Source organism: Embiotoca jacksoni, unplaced genomic scaffold, assembly GCF_022577435.1.
Source record: "Embiotoca jacksoni isolate LCO1_2020_lvr unplaced genomic scaffold, fEmbJac1.0.p SCAF_10, whole genome shotgun sequence".
NCBI lineage: Eukaryota > Metazoa > Chordata > Actinopteri > Embiotocidae > Embiotoca > Embiotoca jacksoni.
In genome coordinates, this window is record NW_027185230.1 from 4,272,231 (window position 1) to 4,289,650 (window position 17,420).

Here is a 17,420-nt window from a genome sequence, read left to right on the forward strand (position 1 = left end):
ATCAGTAGACCACCTGTAAACACCGACGAGGAGCCTCTCAGCGCTTTGAAGAAGTATGTTCATGGATGTTTTAATGTTACCTCAAGCTGCAAATCTCCGCTGAGAGCCTGCACCACAAGAACTGAGTGAAACTCGTCGCCAGAAGCGCTTTGCCATGTCGTTACTGTGTGTCAGAGGTAAGTTGTATTTTATTTTTTTTATTTTTGAACTTTACACGGTTTGAGACGACATTTATCGCTCGTTTGTTCGAATTAGGTGTCGAGTTTGCGGAATTAAGTCTGATAACGTCAATGCAATCCGACAGAACAGGTTTTCTAGCAGCAGGAAAAAAAAAAAAAGTAGTTTGTCCCGTCCTGATTTTATCTTTTTTAGAAACCCGTAGGCTACTCTTCATAAGAATAAACAAAACAAAAACAAATTCATGTTAGGTGATGCTTTCCATTACATTATATGATTTGACAGCCGATACCTTTTTTTGTTGTTGTTGGAGCGAGGCGCCCGAACCATACCAGCTGTTTCATCCTCACAGAGCAACCTCTGATCTGTGGGTTTTGTTGACTTTGAGATATAACAAAAACAGGAATAAACAGCAGCCCTAAGATTAATTTGAAATGTCTTTAAGATGATCCCACTTCAGAATTAAAGCTAGAAAGACGATACATAGCTTGTCAAAGTGTAAATATGATTGTTTTGCGAGTTAACACTTGAATTATTAACAAAATCACCAAAAGTTTAGCTTAAAACTTGGTTAGTTTATTAATGAATAAAACTGTTACCAGTGTTTAAACTAGTGCTAAGAGCCCTCCCCAGGGTCCCCAGGGATCCTCACTGTTAAATTCAGTGGATGAGGAAATGCCCACGCTACTGTCCCCTCAGTGTTATACTTTTTCTTTTGTTTCTGTGATAAAAAAAAATAAGTGTTTATTATTGGGTAAGTATTGTCTTCTCATCGACAAACAAAAACAAAATTGTAATGGATAAAATGAAACAAAAAGTAACAAAATCTTTAGGGGTCCAAATTATAGTAATTATGAACTTATACAATTCATAACCCATTTAGAAATAACGTTATGGTTCTCTCTACATGGACACTTTTCAGCAACAGCAAGACTGAGGTTAAATCAGCTGGGGTGGGTTAACACGGAAATAAAAAAAAATTAAAAAATGGAGAATCCTGCTGTAACATCATCCACCGCAGCAAAACACATTATGTAATATCCAATTCTGTGACAACATGACTGATGCCCAGCAATTTGGTATGGTGCTGCCAAGGGAGTGTGTGTGTGTGTGTGTGTGTGTGTGTGTGTGTGGAGTGGGGTGGAGGGGGGGGTAAAGAAACACCCCGCAAGCTTAAAGGGCTTGCAGGGCTTTACATCTGTAATGACAGAGCCATGCATACTAGAATACTTTGAATACAATAATTTTGGATGTTTGTTTGTTTGTTTTTTAACGTAAAATTTTTTGGGGGAATTTGAAATGTCACTTGCTGAAAGACTTAAAAAAAAATGTAAGAAGTTTTAGAGCCAGACTGATATATTGGCTGGCTGATTTCATCAGCTGATATTGGCCTATCACAGATACACTGTCTGTATAAACCTATATGTTGGCTGATATTAACCAATATAAAAGCATTTTTTTTTACGAAACATAACTCCGAAAAAGATCAGAGGGGTAAATTAGAAATCGCTCTTTTTGTGGACAAGAAACTGTAAAATATCCTGCCTCCAGTATATCTCTGTCACAAGTGTCAGAAGTGTTTGATAACCATATTTGAGGGATTGTTGCGAAACATGGGGGTGCATACTGCATACACTGGTATAAATATGAAGAATATTGGCCCATATCAGAATTTTTTTTCCTCCTTAACATCGATATTGGTATCGGCCTCAAAAACCCAGTACAAGTCAGTCTTAAGGTTTCCATTCTCACAAAACGTAATGGAGAAATGGAAAGTGTGTAACTTTCTAGATAGGCAACAAATGTTTGTTTTCTCTGTCAAATGAAGGTTAATCCTGACCAAAACAATAACCGAAGTGTTGTAGCCCTTTAATATTGAAATATTGTTTCAAAGACTAAGATGCACCGTGTGCTTATATGTGAAAGAAAGATCAGTATTTCAATGCCTGTATTAAATAACATGATCCCATAATAGCAGTGGATTTATACTTGTCACTCCAATCTCTGAACTATTGTACTTGTTCCGGTGGTTTGATTACCGTGTACGGGCACCTGCTTTATGGCACTGTGCGAAATTTATGCTATCACTTAGAGAAATGTTGTGTGAAATATCAGATAGCATTTGGAGAGTGAACTTCAAACGTTGGTCGGTAAGAAGAGATCAGAGGGAACTTTAAGTTGAAAATCCCCCTCTTGTTCTCTGCCTGCTTACCGAAAACAATATTCGTCTTGAAGTTGGCATCCATGAGGCTTGTTGATGAAGGAGACAGTGGACAGATGACTTACCTGGCAGCCATTAGTCCGAGTATTCTGTTTTTATTTCCTCTATATTATTACCAGTATGATTTTATCTGCCAGTAGGGCTGCACGATATTGGGACAAATGTATTTATATTTTGACACGCAGGGCCAAACTCTGTGTATCCAAGAACCCTTAAATCCAAACAACTAACATTGTATCAGGAAGTCAAGTTTTCCTTTTGTGTCAAGTAGCCCGAAAAGTTGGAGGATGATGTGTTTGAGATAATTTACCTTAGTTAACATCGCACGTCCTGCCGTGTGACTATTGCACACGCACACATCTCAATGTTGTTGCTGAAACGCTGAGTTATGCAGCCCAGCGATTGTGTTTCGATCAAATGGTACACACTGTTTTTGATATCGTGAGCATTTCTGGAAATCGAACCTGTAGGCGGACCGGATTTACACGCACAGCCTCGGTCTGATCTTAAAACCTCCAAATTATATCTGCTAGAAATCCTTATCGTGCATTTTGTTCCTGGCGCTGCATGAAACACGTTTAGTTTTACATTTATCTTGTGAATATGACGGAAGAGGCGGTCAGGACTTCATGCCTCACGTCTCATCACATCCTCATGTAATACTGTTCAAATATTCCTCAGATCCCACCACCGTGTGATTGCGCAATCAAGCAAACACCTGCTGTCATCAGTTCCTTTAGTGCTTTTGCAGATGTATACAGGTCACCGTTGAGTAATGACGGCCTCTTCTCAAACTGTGCAGATGCAGAGCAGGAATTCTTCCTGACGATGAAGCATAAACGTGTCATTGAATTATCTTACTTCCTCGTGTCCGAGTTTGTTCTCGCACATTAGAAGCTGATTGTCACTGATTCAACTCGGTGTCGCTACGTTTTCCAACTTGAACTGTGATTAAATACTGAGAAGTAAATATTCAATCTACTCGATTGATCAGTCACTCAAATTTAACCTTTAACCTCGCTCACTCATGAAATGCAGGCTCATTGTCCCTGTTGTTTAATATGGCAATATTACATTCTTTAAAATAATGATGTTATGGAGAGGCACTTTATACCAGGCTAGGTATGGTGTCTCCACAATAAACCACTAAAAGAGACCCTGCTATTTATTGTACATCAACCATTTCAATGTTGTATGAAAACTTGACAGAGATTGCACAAAAATCACTGCAGATATTTCATTATGAATTGGCAATTTCAACCTTTTGTCACTATTTTGCTAAAACAAAAAAAAAGAGTTATCCCACAGCAGGAAGCCAAAAACTTTTGGATGTGTGGGGAACAAAAGACATTCTGCTCAAACCTGTCTGTGCCTTCCACAAAAAAAAAATATATATATTTTTCAGTAAAAACAGACGAATGATTGGTCGATACACCAAGCTGAGAGGGAGAACAGCTCCCGGCAGGGAAAAGGTCACAACGAAGAAACTCAGTTTGGTGCCGCTTCCTTGAGAAAGTTCATCTCAATGACTTCGGCAATCAAGAGTTATTGTACTAAATGGGGACTTTCACTGTAGAGCTTTCAGACTGTCCATTTATTGATTAGTGAAATTAAAGCCGGTAGGAGTTATGCAGCCAATAGATAACACGGTAGAGGGTCCTTGGGCAGGGGTTTGAGTGATTAGCTGACGATGTGACTCATCCTTTGATAGCACAGCTTGACAGTGTTGCCTATTTATTGCTAGTCGAGATGCTTCATCTCCATGGCGATGTCTTTACACAACAGATAAGTGGTTGCCCTTACAAGTGGACATGTGTGGGGGGGGAGGGGGTTACTCTTGCTGTGGATCAGGGCAGGCTTGACATGGCTCACATGGACACCACCGTGCTGCAGTATTGAAGGTGAACACGTGATAAATGAAGTCACACAATATCTATCAACATCTGAGACGAGTAGTTGTTAGACAGATGTTTACTGTTTGGACAGAGGAAGAGTCTGTAAGAGCTTCTAAAGAAAGCTTTTGTGGCGACTTTTGGTCTCGGCCTTAAGAGAGTTTTATGGTCTCCCACAAGTTCATGAGGAAAGCGGTTGCGGACAGGTTTGATGGCAACATTTTACTCTGCTGTCCATCCTCTCAGTGCGTCATGCAGTGCCTTGCTGAGCGGTGCTCAGATTAGAAATCATTCTGGAGGTCATTTGAATGTGAGGAGGCAGACAACAACCAAACCGTGCTGGAGGGTGTTGGGATGTGTAACATTTAACAGTCGATTTTCTTAATAGCAGGCAAATGTGGGCTACATTACATTAATGTCTGCCCAATCAAGGTAAGTCAGTTTCATTTATATCGGCTCATATAAAAAAGACAAATCCGCCTCGAGGGGAGGCCGACTTTACAATCTGTACAGCATACGACGCCCTCTATCCTTAAATACACCGCTCTAACGTGAAAACAAATGGTAGAAACTTCAGGAAGAACGGAAGAACATTCAAACAATGTCGACTTTACGAAACAGAGCAGCACACCAAATTTACAATCAGCATAATCAAAATTAGACAGAAATTACAGATGCCTCAATGCCTGCGGATGCATCTTTATTCTTTAGTAAAGTATTGGACTGGTATTTGATATCACATCACATACAGATAAATGGAGAGAGTCCAAATATTAGAGACACAGGAAGTTTCTGTTATTTTCCCGAGATTAAATAGTTATTGAAATCAACGTGGATTGAATTTCTGCTGATTGATTGATTCATGAATTTATAAGTGCACCTGAGGTAAAAGCTACTTGTATGTTGCTGGTGAACTGGCTCTGTGCCTCCTACTGATATCTCTGTTTTACTGCCAGCTGAGCAGCGTCCACAGGATGTGGAGCCTGTTTCATGCATCATCGCGCCTTTTGCGTGCCGTTTCTTCTGTAGACATACAGCGATATTTGTTTTTACCTCCCATTCTCTGTTATCGCACACACACACTCATCATTCAAACCACATCGGATTAAGACCACACAAGTACATCGCACTAGTTGTCACGACTGCATCGGGGCTGTTTGCTTTGAGTCTGCTCGGCTGACTTTGGCTCTGCAGCGGGATCGGCGGTCGAAGAGGTATTACAAGGAAATATCTGTCTAAAGGAGGACAGAGCAGAGCCCAGCAGGACTGAAGGGGCCGGAGCCGCTGCAGGCCGAGTGGGTGAGTGTGGCGAGCTGCAGAGTAGTGGAATTATGGGAGAAAGAGGCAGAGATAGCGCTTAGAGATTGTAGGAGTAATCCCCTGGCCATCTGTTGCTCTCTCTCCCGCTCACACTGGCTCCGCCTGATCAGATCCAACAGCCAGCACAAAGCGGAAGTACGCCACCGCTTCCAGCCGGAGTAGATTCTGGTGTCACTTCCTGGTCCTACTTTCTGGCTGACCTTACACTTATGACGTCCTGTTTTTGGAACGTCAGGGTTTTCCCTCCTCGCACAGTTTTCACTGCGCTTTTCTAGCAGTTTTGACATGTGTGGGGGACCATTTGCACACCGATCAGGATTTAGTTATATTTGAAACTGAATCAGTTGACAGTTGTGGGATTTGTTGCTCATGGAGCCAACCAGATTTGATCAAACCACACACAGACGCTGGCTGCTGTCAGAGCAGATTAAATGAATGTTTGACAGCTAAACTCTCTGTTAATTGTTGTTTTATTGGACATGCGTATGTGCTCTTATACTAAAGAAGTTTAGAATTAAAACCACGTGTTCAGGGGCTATGAGACATCCACAAACACCTTTGTCATTTAACTACAAATGTTTATAGTTATAGGAAAATAAGTTGATTTTTAATAGGGCTGCATGTTAAATACAAAAACAATGCATTTTTTTTTACACTATATAAATATGATTTTATTGTATTTTGTATCTTTGTAGAATAACTTTGTTACCTGCATGACTTCCTACTAGTTTGTTTGATCCAGTGGTATTTTACAGAAAAAGCACAGTTGTTCCAAATAAATATATTTGAAACAAGTTGAAGTATTTTCAGAAGCAAAGTATACATACTGTGAAAATAAAGGAAAAAGAAAACAGTAGGTTGGTAATTGGCCAACTGTCCCTGACAAATACTAAGCTAAATGGCCCCTAACGCTACAAGCAGATAATGATAAGCATCAGTTTCCACCATAACGGCTTCCTGGTTTATTGCCCTCTTGCTCTGCGACTGTGGTACAGTCCTAAATAATGTCATGCAAATTAGGACATAAGGCCTCTGTGCCAGCTCATTTGCCTTTGTGGAAAGTCAAACAAAAATCTCACTGCTGCTTTCTCTTAACATTTCCACTTATCCTTTTCCGTTTCTCACGGATGTATGTACAAGACAGGAAACACTTTTTCTTCCCCTTCCCTCCCCTTTTATGGAAACAAATGTGTTTCCCCCTTTGTTACTGGAATAACTGGTTTTCTGAGTTTTAGTCCTTTCATATGTAGTTAGAGCTATTAAATTTGACACATGGGGCTCCATTGATATAGATTAATATTAATTTTTAATCTTACTGTACTATTTCTAATCAACAAATACTACTTGAATGCTACATACATACAACCATTTCCTTTTTGTGTTTTAATTCTCATAATTAAGGATGATTAAATGACAGGAGACAGAGGGGAAAACAAATAAAAACTTCACAGTTGCTTTAATGTGCACAGAGAGAAGACGGGATGTCACATGAAAATATGAAAGCCTCATTTGTGCCTCCATCATCCCCATCCTGCCCATCTGCCATACCAGGCTGCAGAGGTTTAGCAGGTTATATGCCTGAACACATAACCCTGCCACCGCAATCACAATTAATCCCTCCCAAAGCGCTTCACAATCCCATACATGTTATTGTATAGATGCATCAAGGGGCTAACGATGTTCGTTTTAATATTAGATCAAAACACAGCAGCAAGTGGTTTTTCCACCGTAAATATATATATATATATATATATATATATTTTTTTTTTTTTTTTTTACAGATTGCAGGAAATGGCATCCTTATTTGTTTGTTTGTTTGTTTGTTTGTTTTGTGTCTTAACACCCGTCTGCCTCAGTCCACCTTGTGTTTTTTGTGATGCAGCTGTGTAAGCATATGCATCACGATTGCGTTGCAAAAGTTCATGGAAACAGTCTCTATCTATTTAAACCTAAAGCTCTAGGAAAGGTTACACTCTGTAATACTTAATATGGAGGAGTAAAAGGGACAAAAAAAAAGTAACTGGGAAATGGAAACGAGGTCATTTACATTATGTCGTGTTGTTTTTTTCTTAATATAGCCACCTGATCAGGCAGCATGGTGTGAAAATTCATCTCGCGCATTTATATGTTGTCTTTTGTTTTCTTAATGACATTTTGACCCAAAGCGGCTCATCAAAACAAACGGCTCATCCATTTTGATCGAGCTGCACATCGAGTGTCCTCGCTGAAGGCAACATGATGTGTTTGTGTGATTCAGGTGTCACGAGTCACACTAACTCATGATTCAGTTCTCTGCATATTGATGAATCTGAGAGGCTTCAGTGACACGAGATTTTGTTTATTTTTCTTGTTTAGCTGTGTTGGCATTTCTGACTTTAAATAACATAGATAGGATTTGAATAACATTTTTTTTTAAAAATCACTTTTACTTGCGTCCGTTGCCTTAGAAGAGTCTCACGAACAAACATTACATATTTGTAGATTATAAATTTAAATGCTTTTAAGCGGCCTAATTATTGTTTGTTTGTGTGTTGCAGTGAAGAAAGCCAAGCTCAAGGGACCACCAGGTAAGCTCTTTTTTTTTCTCTTTATTCATAAACCTTAAGTTATTATATCTTGTAATTGTTCACTCTGGTCAAACACTCTCCCATTGTCCAAACATATGAAACACACACACTTGAATTTGGAGGCTGTACATCTGCACAGACTCAAATTCCAGGGAATTTGCGGGATTGTTGATGTTGTTTTTCGACAAGTCAGTGTGGAGCTGTTGGTAACTCAGTAACCCAATGATAAAGACCCTCAGACTTCTACACAGTTCACGTGACACTTCAAAACTTAAAAGCTTTCTTGTAAATGCTTTTTGAAATTTTCCACACGCTCCCATGTAGTTGGTCAATCCTGTAAATTCTGGCAAGTCACTGAAACCCAGTGTTGACTTCCTCATTATGTAATCCTGTGTCCTTCCCCGCCAGGCCGTCCACAGGTGAGCTTAGATTGCTAGCTGCTAAATCCAAATCCCTTCGCTCTCCACCTAACCAAATCCCTCTAGTGTTCAGGCTCACGCCTACCTTTAAGCCCCGTGACATTTCTGGCAAGAGCAGACAGGAGCCCCGATAGAAAGTCACCTCAGATTTGATTGTGCCGCTGGTATTTTGACCCTCGTTCTCCATCCCTGACTGACCCGTGCGAAGTTAATTACCCAACAGGTCTCTGCGTTTGCTCAGCTCGTAGTTTTCTCGGTCCATCCTTCTTCACCGGTGCGCAGCGTAATCATTTCGTAGTGTTCCTGCGTCGCGTCACAGTTGTCTGGAGGCCTCGGCGCCCTGAGGTGTTGGATTTTGATTGTGAGACTGTGTGCAGGCCTTCCCCGTGCCCTCCTCCCTCCTCTGGGCCACACAACACGTGACACCTGGCCCAGAGCAAACATCAGGGATAATTCAGTTAAGCCAGTTGTCTCCAGGCGGCGAAGTGGAAACATCGTTCTTTTTGTATTTATTTTTTTATTTTTTTATAAAGAAGAATTTTGTCAGGCGCAGTCCTGCAAGAGATTTAGAACACCACATGTTATGTTGATACGGTAAATAACTAGAAATGAGTTCGTTCAGCCTATGCTACTGTAGAGCGGACTGAAAAAAGCCGGTCTGATTCTGTGTTGTTTCTTCTGTCTTAATTTCAACATTTATTAGACATCAGTTTATCGTGGATGTTACCTGTTTTAAGGTTGGCATGCTTACATCATGATGTTCTGTATATTGTGTTTGTGGTTGTTCACAGTGCTTGTGGTCTGCTGCTCTGCAGAGATGGTCACTCTGCACTCTGCAGTCAGATTTTGGAGGGGATACAAATTTAGCTGGTAGACAAATTGGTGTACGTTTTGTTTGAGTTAGCACATGAAACTGGACAAACTAATTTAGCAACTGTGTACATGAATTAGCGTGGGTAAATTAGAACTGGTTCTATTTGTTTTTTCTTTATGATAGCTGTTGAATGAATTCATTAATTACATTTCCCAACCTGTCCAGGGTGTACCCGGCCTTTGCCCCAAAGTCAGCTGGTATAGGCTCCAGCCCTGTGACCCTAAACGTGATCAAGTGGGTATAGATGATGGTTGGATTGATAATTATGAAATTCCTAATGGCTTACTCACCAGATTTAGCTTTCTGCAACTTCTGTGCACGCTCTGCTCAAGTTTCCGGTCCACAGAAACATTGCCAATGTGCCGGACCAATGGTCACAAAAAGGCATGTAACTCCGGAGCTGATGTTGATCAAGCCGTGAAACTTGGAATAGTTACTTTAAGAAGGTGACTGCTCTTCATGCTCTATGCAGGTCACGGTGCTGCTAACCGCTCACATGCAACACAAGCCGTCTCTCAACTTTTTGACCCATCCCTTTGTAAATACAGCGTATAGGCCGATATATCAATAGCAGGAGTTTGTTTACTGTGTAATATCATGACTAGTATTGGCCCCAAATTGGCTCTGTTGACTTGTATTTTTTTTTTTTTTTTTTTTTTACAAATGTTTGTGGTTCTAATTAATGACTCAAAGCAAATTGCAATCAAAACCTAACAAAATGTAATATTTAAGATTTTGTTGATATGAAGAGATCTTTTCTGCTGCCATGTGTAACAGTGTAAACATCAGTTTCATCATTTCACTCTTTGATATTCTTATTAACACATTGATATAACAGCCCTAACGGTACATTAGCCTTTAAAGAAATGTCATCAAGCGAAAACCTCCTCTTCCAAACACAACTCAATGTGCTGTATTTACTAAGAACTCCTAAAGGCAGCATCGGATAAACAATAGATGGATGAGAGTCATGAAAGAAGCCATTGGAAAACAGAGAATTAGTTGATTGTTTAAAAAAATAAATCGGCTAATTGTACAAAAAAAGTTTCAGTATACTTTAGGGTACCTTGCTGTATTTTTTGCTGTCCAGACCTTTAGGCTACAATAAATGTGGAGGTGACAGATTACCATCTTGCAGCTGCAATGGGCCTGATATGTAATGTAATGAAATGGCACATCGTCTTGTTGTGCTGCAAATGCAATTGATTGTGAATCAAAGCTGCATAATAATGCTGTGCAGCTCTGCACTTTATCTTCTCTTAACCTCTAGAAGTGGCATTTTGAGATCAGATTTCTGCATTTTATGGCCTATGCATCACCGTACCGCCCACTCTGTGCAGAATGCAGGAAAGAACAGGCTTAGTTACAGCTGGCTCTTTGTCTGTTTGTTCAGGTTTAAGGTTCTAATTACTGAACAGGTTATTTATCATTCCATTCTTCCTTGTGGTATTCCGGACATGCGCTGCTCGGGGAGGGAAACGTGTGGCTTATTGGAAGAGGCTTTAAAGTTTACACAAGGTTGGGGTGAGACGGGTGTTTGCGTTGTGCTTTCACACACACCTGCAGCCATTAGGCCTTATTTTGGAGCCCTGACTCAAAGGTGTTTCTGGAGAATTATCTACATGTAGAACTGAAGGTAACCTTGAATGGGCCAGTGGCCAGCTGGCTTACTTCCACTGATTGTCACAGAAACCTGGATAATTAACGACTGTGTGTTACTGATTTGCTGATTTCGTGTGTATGGTGAGTCTCTGTATGTGTGTATTATTATTTTTTTTTTTTTGAAGAACAAACTTCTTTATTACCGCCGTCCAGAATACACTTCTAAGTTCCATTGTTTACATCATGTTCAGTGCAGTGAATGCTGAAGGAGGAAGTTGTCATGAGGTGTTCCCAGCACGGGTAGAAAAAGCCTCCAATAGGTTTATGTCTCCTGTTGCATGCAACATTGATGAGTGGTCTGAATTTGAAATGTCAGCCTTCCAACTGCCTGCGTTTTCCTGACTAATTTATTAAAAAAAAAAAAAAAAAAAGTCATCATCAATCAATAATGAATGAAGACATTTGACTGAGGGCTCAGGGGTGAGTGGGTGGTTGACAGGCAGCAGCAGTGAACGCAGCTGCAAAACATCATCCCAGAATTCACCTCATCTGATTCTTCCTCTTGACAACACACTGACTGCTGTGTTATGTCACTGGAAATGTGTGCGTGTTGGAGGCAGAGAATATATGTGCACGCAAACACGCATGCGTGTGTGTGTTTCTTTAAACTGAGCTCACATAAATTTAGGAAACACAATAAGATTGTTACAGTGGTGATAGATCTGTCAGACCTAAACAAGAACAAAACCTCTATAAGTACATCGCAAACAAAGAACATTGCTCTACAAATAAAATCAGCCACACAAAACTCATGACATAGCTCGAGTTTCTTAAATACTCATGACTAAAAAAAAATAAAATAAAGTGGCCTTCAGTCTGACGTAAATCCAGACCTGTTTCTAGTCATAAAGTACCATTAGAAAGAGAATCTTTCTTTGTACGTCAGGAACAGTTTACGCTGGGCAATATGAAACAGAGACTGTAATTTGTTTTGGAAAACAAAACAAAAAAAAGAATGAATCATACATAATAAGGATTCTGTTCAAGTAATACAGAGGAAAATGCCCCAATTAAAAATCGCTTTAGTGACAGCTCCTATCCCCACTGATGGCTAAAACTGGTTTCAGTTTAAGAACTCCCAAAGATGTTCACATTTCTCTGCAATGCAATTATTGTTACAGCTTAGTTTGAAACAGGACAGAAAACACTTACAAAGTTTTGTACCCAGAATTTCGAACTTTAAAATTATTATTCACATTATTAAACTATTAAATGAACTAAAACACCAACATACTCATTTAAAACTGATTGCGGGCTGAAATGTGCTTTTTTTCATTTTATCCTTGTCTACCATGAGTTTCCATTTCCAGAACTATTCAGCCACAAAGCTTTCTGAAGATCTTTTTATGCCCTGCCAGTAAAATACATCATCATAAAGTAGGATAGTAACAGTCAGCTTTACTTTAATCCTCAGCTTGAAGAATTGAATTTGAAAGACTAAATCATCAACACGTCTCCCAAATTTCCTTCACTTGAAGTGCTTGATATCGAGACTTAAAAGCATCAACTGAAATGTGGAACCTGTTTAAGAAGATCTATTTGTCCAGTTGTTACTTATTAGCCAACACGCCATTATCACTAAGCTAATAAAGGCTTTTATATTGGTCTGCTGTTTAGCTATGGTGTTGATATTAGGTCTATGTCATGTCTTTAGAGAAAACGAGAATACTGATTTATATATTGTCATTTGATTTTGATGATCCTCAAACAGCAATATTGGTTTTGGTCTGGCACTTGTGTGCAGACACATACTTTGTGTTTTTTCCGGCCAGTTATTGCTGCTTCCTCCTCAACAGTGCAGATTGTATCAGCCTTACAGTGGACAGCGCCTGCTGTAAAGGGCCCACAGCCACTAAGTGGCTCTTATCTAATCCATACATCCTCTTCCCTTATCTCATCTCTCCTGTTCATGGGAGCCGGCCTCAAGTGTGGCACAAGGCATGGACTATCTAATTAGGGAACGGTTTGAGCATCCCCTCAGGCTCCTTCATAATAATGCCTGTGTTTTGTCGAGACTGTCCTCTCAAAGCACTAATTAGGTTTGTGTCCCTTCACTCACGGTAATCGTAGGATGGACAGAGCTTTCAGTGTCACGTCAGGACTTCTCTTTCGGTACAGCCCTTTGGTTTGGAGCCTAAAGTATCTTTATTCATGTTATGTGTCAGTGGAGTGTGGTACGAATCCTCCTGTGTCAGCTGTTTACTGTCTCATTGTGTCAAGAGTTTAGTTTACTTATCTGTCTGCTATGTTAAAGGCAGGGCAAATGTTTCGGTATGTTTCTAGGGTAACCAGGAAAGGCTTATTTTTTTAGTGTGGTCAGGTGATCAGTGGAAAGAGGAGCAGCTGATTCCTTGTTTTTGTTTCCAATGGATCAAAAGGGGAACTCTTTTAAAAATATATTAAGTCAACCTTATGGCGATTTTGGTGGCTTTAGATTATTTGATGGCTGTAGATTATTATACTATTATAGTTTTCTAATATTTAGCCAATGCTTACTGATATAAAAAGTGTGGAGACCAACGGCGCTTTAGTATCTCTGGACTTTTCAGGCAATGTTAAGTCATTGTGATAAAGTATCTTTATTTGTCAGCCAAAAACAATTCCTTCCAGGAATCACAATAACTAATCAACCAATCACTGCAGCATTTGCAGCATCTTGAAATTTGGCAAAATTCTTACAAAATAATACAATATATAATAAATACAATTTCTTAATCTTAATCTTGGTTGAAGGCTTTACGCCCTAAAGTCAGCCTTTTCAAACAAAACTTGCTTAATCAACTAAAATAACTTGAACCTCTCCTCTCATCATCAAAACAAACTGCATGCTGGTTGACTAGAAAAAACAAGAAAATCATGTGACAGGGTTTATGGGAGTTGTTGTTTTGTCCAACCTTCCAGCATCAGTCTCATCATACAAGCATGTGTTATGTTGCATGAGTTTATACAGCCTTTCAATTGTAAGATATCGCACTTATTTTTTGTTTTGGATAATAATAATTATAGTAAGTATTTAAAAGGCATTTAAAGCACTTGCTTGTTTGTTTGTTGTTGTTTTTTTTAGAAGATGTGGCCCATGTATTCTCTATTACAAATATAGACTGTCTGTTTTGTAAAACCCCATCACTTTTTTGATTTAGGGATTTGTGTGTGACTTTGAATCCATGGTCCTTTAAGTTCAGAAAATATATATAAACAAAACACGGAAGCTCAAATATTTCTAGTTTTCTGTAAAGTGCAATGTGCTTATTATCATTGGAAGAGATTACATATGACTCATTTTGCATTCATTAATAGTTAATAAAAAACAACAACTCCTTGACAAGGAATTTTTGCCAATTACTGCAACTATCCTGCAAAAACAACAAAAATTAAAAAAAACCTTTGCAGATTGCCTCCTTATTTTTGAGAAGAGCAGCTGCAAAATCAAGCGTTTCTGATTGCAACGATCCCCCAGAAATACCTAACTGTGGAAGGTATGACAAACGGATATCTTTATGTTTATATATCTCCTCTACATACATTTAAGCCATTGAATATTCTAAAACTGTACTGAATCACAATATCCACTGATATCGCAATTTTAATTGACGAGCAAATGCATTTTTTTTAGATGTTATCTATATTTTCCACCTTAGTCCGTCACAACCCATACGCCACATCTTTCAGTGTTCTAGTCCTCCTCGATCAGCCCCTGTGCAGCGACGGGGAGGTCCACATTCATTCCGCTAGAAGGGCGAGTTGTTGGGAGGACCACCGCTGGTGCAGGACTGGTAACGACTCGAGCGAAACTGAGCACATCAGCATGCACGTGTCGACGCGCCCCTGCCCTACTGCAGGAAACGTAAAGCTGGTGGATGTGTCACGGGCCGTCTAATCCCCCCTCGATACCCCACCCAGCGCTGGCAGCTGGTGCAGACAGTTGTTGTGACTCCGCTGTCCGGCACTGTTTACTAAGAGGAGGCTGACTGTAATCGCTGGGTGTGAAAGTTGTGTGCACAGACAGACAGACAGACAGACAGACAGACAGACAGACAGACAGACAGACAGACAGACAAGCACTTGAATCCATGAGTTCCAGCAGTGATCATTTACTGTATGACAAATATGGCCACCTGTCACATTTACACTTCGCTTTTAGATCACACTGTTTACAGCAATTGCCTCAAACAGAAAAATACAATTCAGCTGACCCCATCACCTTTGACCTGACATCATGTTCCTAATTGATGATATTATGGCTGACAGAGACCTTTTCGGAAATAGTAACAGGTCAAGAGTGACTTCCCCTTCATTGCATCATCAGCAGACATGTTTCCTTTGTTACATGTATGGGGTAAATATTAAGACTAGGTTAAAGAGAAACTGTAATTCACAGTGCGGGAGAGCCATATCAGGCCGTCGCATCCTGTGGTTCTATCGGCCAAATGAGGTTGACTCTCATTGGAGATTAACAGGGTCAGTTTGCTGGCCTAGCTTGGCTTGGCTTGACATAGTCGGGGCGGGCGGGCGGGGGGAGGGAGGGAAGGGGGGGGGGGGTACTTTATCCTCTTTCACTGTCACTGGTGCTCGTGATGTCTCTCAAAGCCGAAGCAGAACAGGCCTGATATTGCTTGCATTAGTTCAAAGGCCTGATCTCCTGTCCTGTTCTGTCTCATGATAGACCGCTACTATTACTGGTGTATCTTCTCTACCGCTCATTGATGCCAATAAATATATCTATCTATATAGATTTATATATATGGCTCTATATATCTATATCTATAAAACTATATATATATATACTTTTTATATATACTTTTTTTAACAGTCATGCATAACCCTCTGTCCCCTGTATATATTCTGAACATATTTGTCAGAGTTTGCTTTAATTAAAACTCGAATCTCCCCTTTCCTTTGTTTCAGATAAATTCAACACCTACGTGACGCTGAAGGTGCAGAATGTTAAAAGCACAACCATCACTGTGCGCGGGGACCAGCCCTGCTGGGAACAAGATTTCATGTTGTAAGTTGCTAAGCACGGACACACTGCTCTGTTTAGTAATCCAAGAGAAACAATACCCAGTGCATCCTGCTGGGCACACTGACATAGCCACACTGTCCCTGGAGTTAAGGTTACTGTCACTCTGTACTTTTTGAACTGTTCAATACAGGCTAAATACCAATTATTTTACCAAGTGCTTAGAGCTGCAGTTTTTCAAACTGCGCAACTCCTTCTAAGCTGTTAAACAGCTGTTGTTCATTTCCTCCTCATAATTCATTGGTTTAATTTCCCCCCTTTTCCTTTCCCAGTCAAAGGTATCTATGGTGACGCGAGAGCCGACACGTTTGTTCCACGTGTGTCATTGTTTGTCTTTTGTGAACTCCCTCGTCAGGACAGTGTTTGTTTTTCCAGGCTTTCATCCTTCTACTGGCCATTAATGTTGCGTCATCTGGGTGTAATTCAACATACAACTGTATCATTCATCAGCGTTTCTAGGAAATGCTCAGCACCACCTGTTACAATGGCGTAACTCAAGTGAAATCTAAAAATGGAAATTTCACACTACATAACTGTGGATCTCAGCAGCTCACTTGCAGTTAACTCCGTTTGATTTTAAGATGTGCTGAAGATGAAATCTGAAATATTAAAAATGGCAAATATTACTCCTTCGTGACCTGTTGAATAATTGATGTTTTGTGTCTTATTAGACAGAGACAAGTGGTTATCAGATTGTCAAGTAAGACTTGATGCAGTTGCTTATTCAGTTCCAAATGTTTATGATTTGAAAATGTCAAATACCATACGATTTTTTTTAATTGCCTGTTATTTGTTTTGTGGGTTAAACATTTTTAAATAATCGCTGATACATAGAGTTCATTTTGGTAGTCAACAAACACATTTTGTCTTTTAATGCTCCAACAAGTAAAATCATATTTTACTTCTATTCCTTTAATTTCTAAAACAAAACAAAAAAAATAGTTTGATATTCTGAGAAATGCACTCATTTGCATTCTTGCCAGAGTTGGAAATATGGTTGTAACTGTGAGTATTGCTAAAATGTCAATTAAAACTAAATTAATGGGATGTATGGGTGCCCCCATACCTCCTTTTTTATTTTTAAATTAATTTATTTAAGGGGTTATATAATCTTAATCTCTAAACGTATGAACCAAAACTTGTTGTTTTCAGACTTTAAGAAAGAAAGAAAAAAATACGTGTTTATCAAACCAGGTATAACGTGTTAAATTAGTTGTGGTTGTGGGTGGATTTTGTGTTTTTTGTTTGTTTGGACAGAACTGGGACAT

General features: G+C 39.6%; 1 protein-coding gene across 1 annotated transcript in view; it reads left to right on the forward strand.

Annotated features, from left to right (window-relative positions):
- The window catches only part of LOC138205833 (protein unc-13 homolog B-like), a 66,694-nt gene continuing 49,274 nt past the window's right edge, over positions 1 to 17,420 (forward strand). The window contains exons 1-3 of the mRNA XM_069162151.1: positions 1 to 176; positions 8,148 to 8,177; positions 16,038 to 16,137. Coding sequence (XP_069018252.1) covers positions 155 to 176; positions 8,148 to 8,177; positions 16,038 to 16,137 — 152 coding nt within the window. The 5' untranslated portion in view covers positions 1 to 154. The remainder of the gene's footprint in view (positions 177 to 8,147; positions 8,178 to 16,037; positions 16,138 to 17,420) is intronic.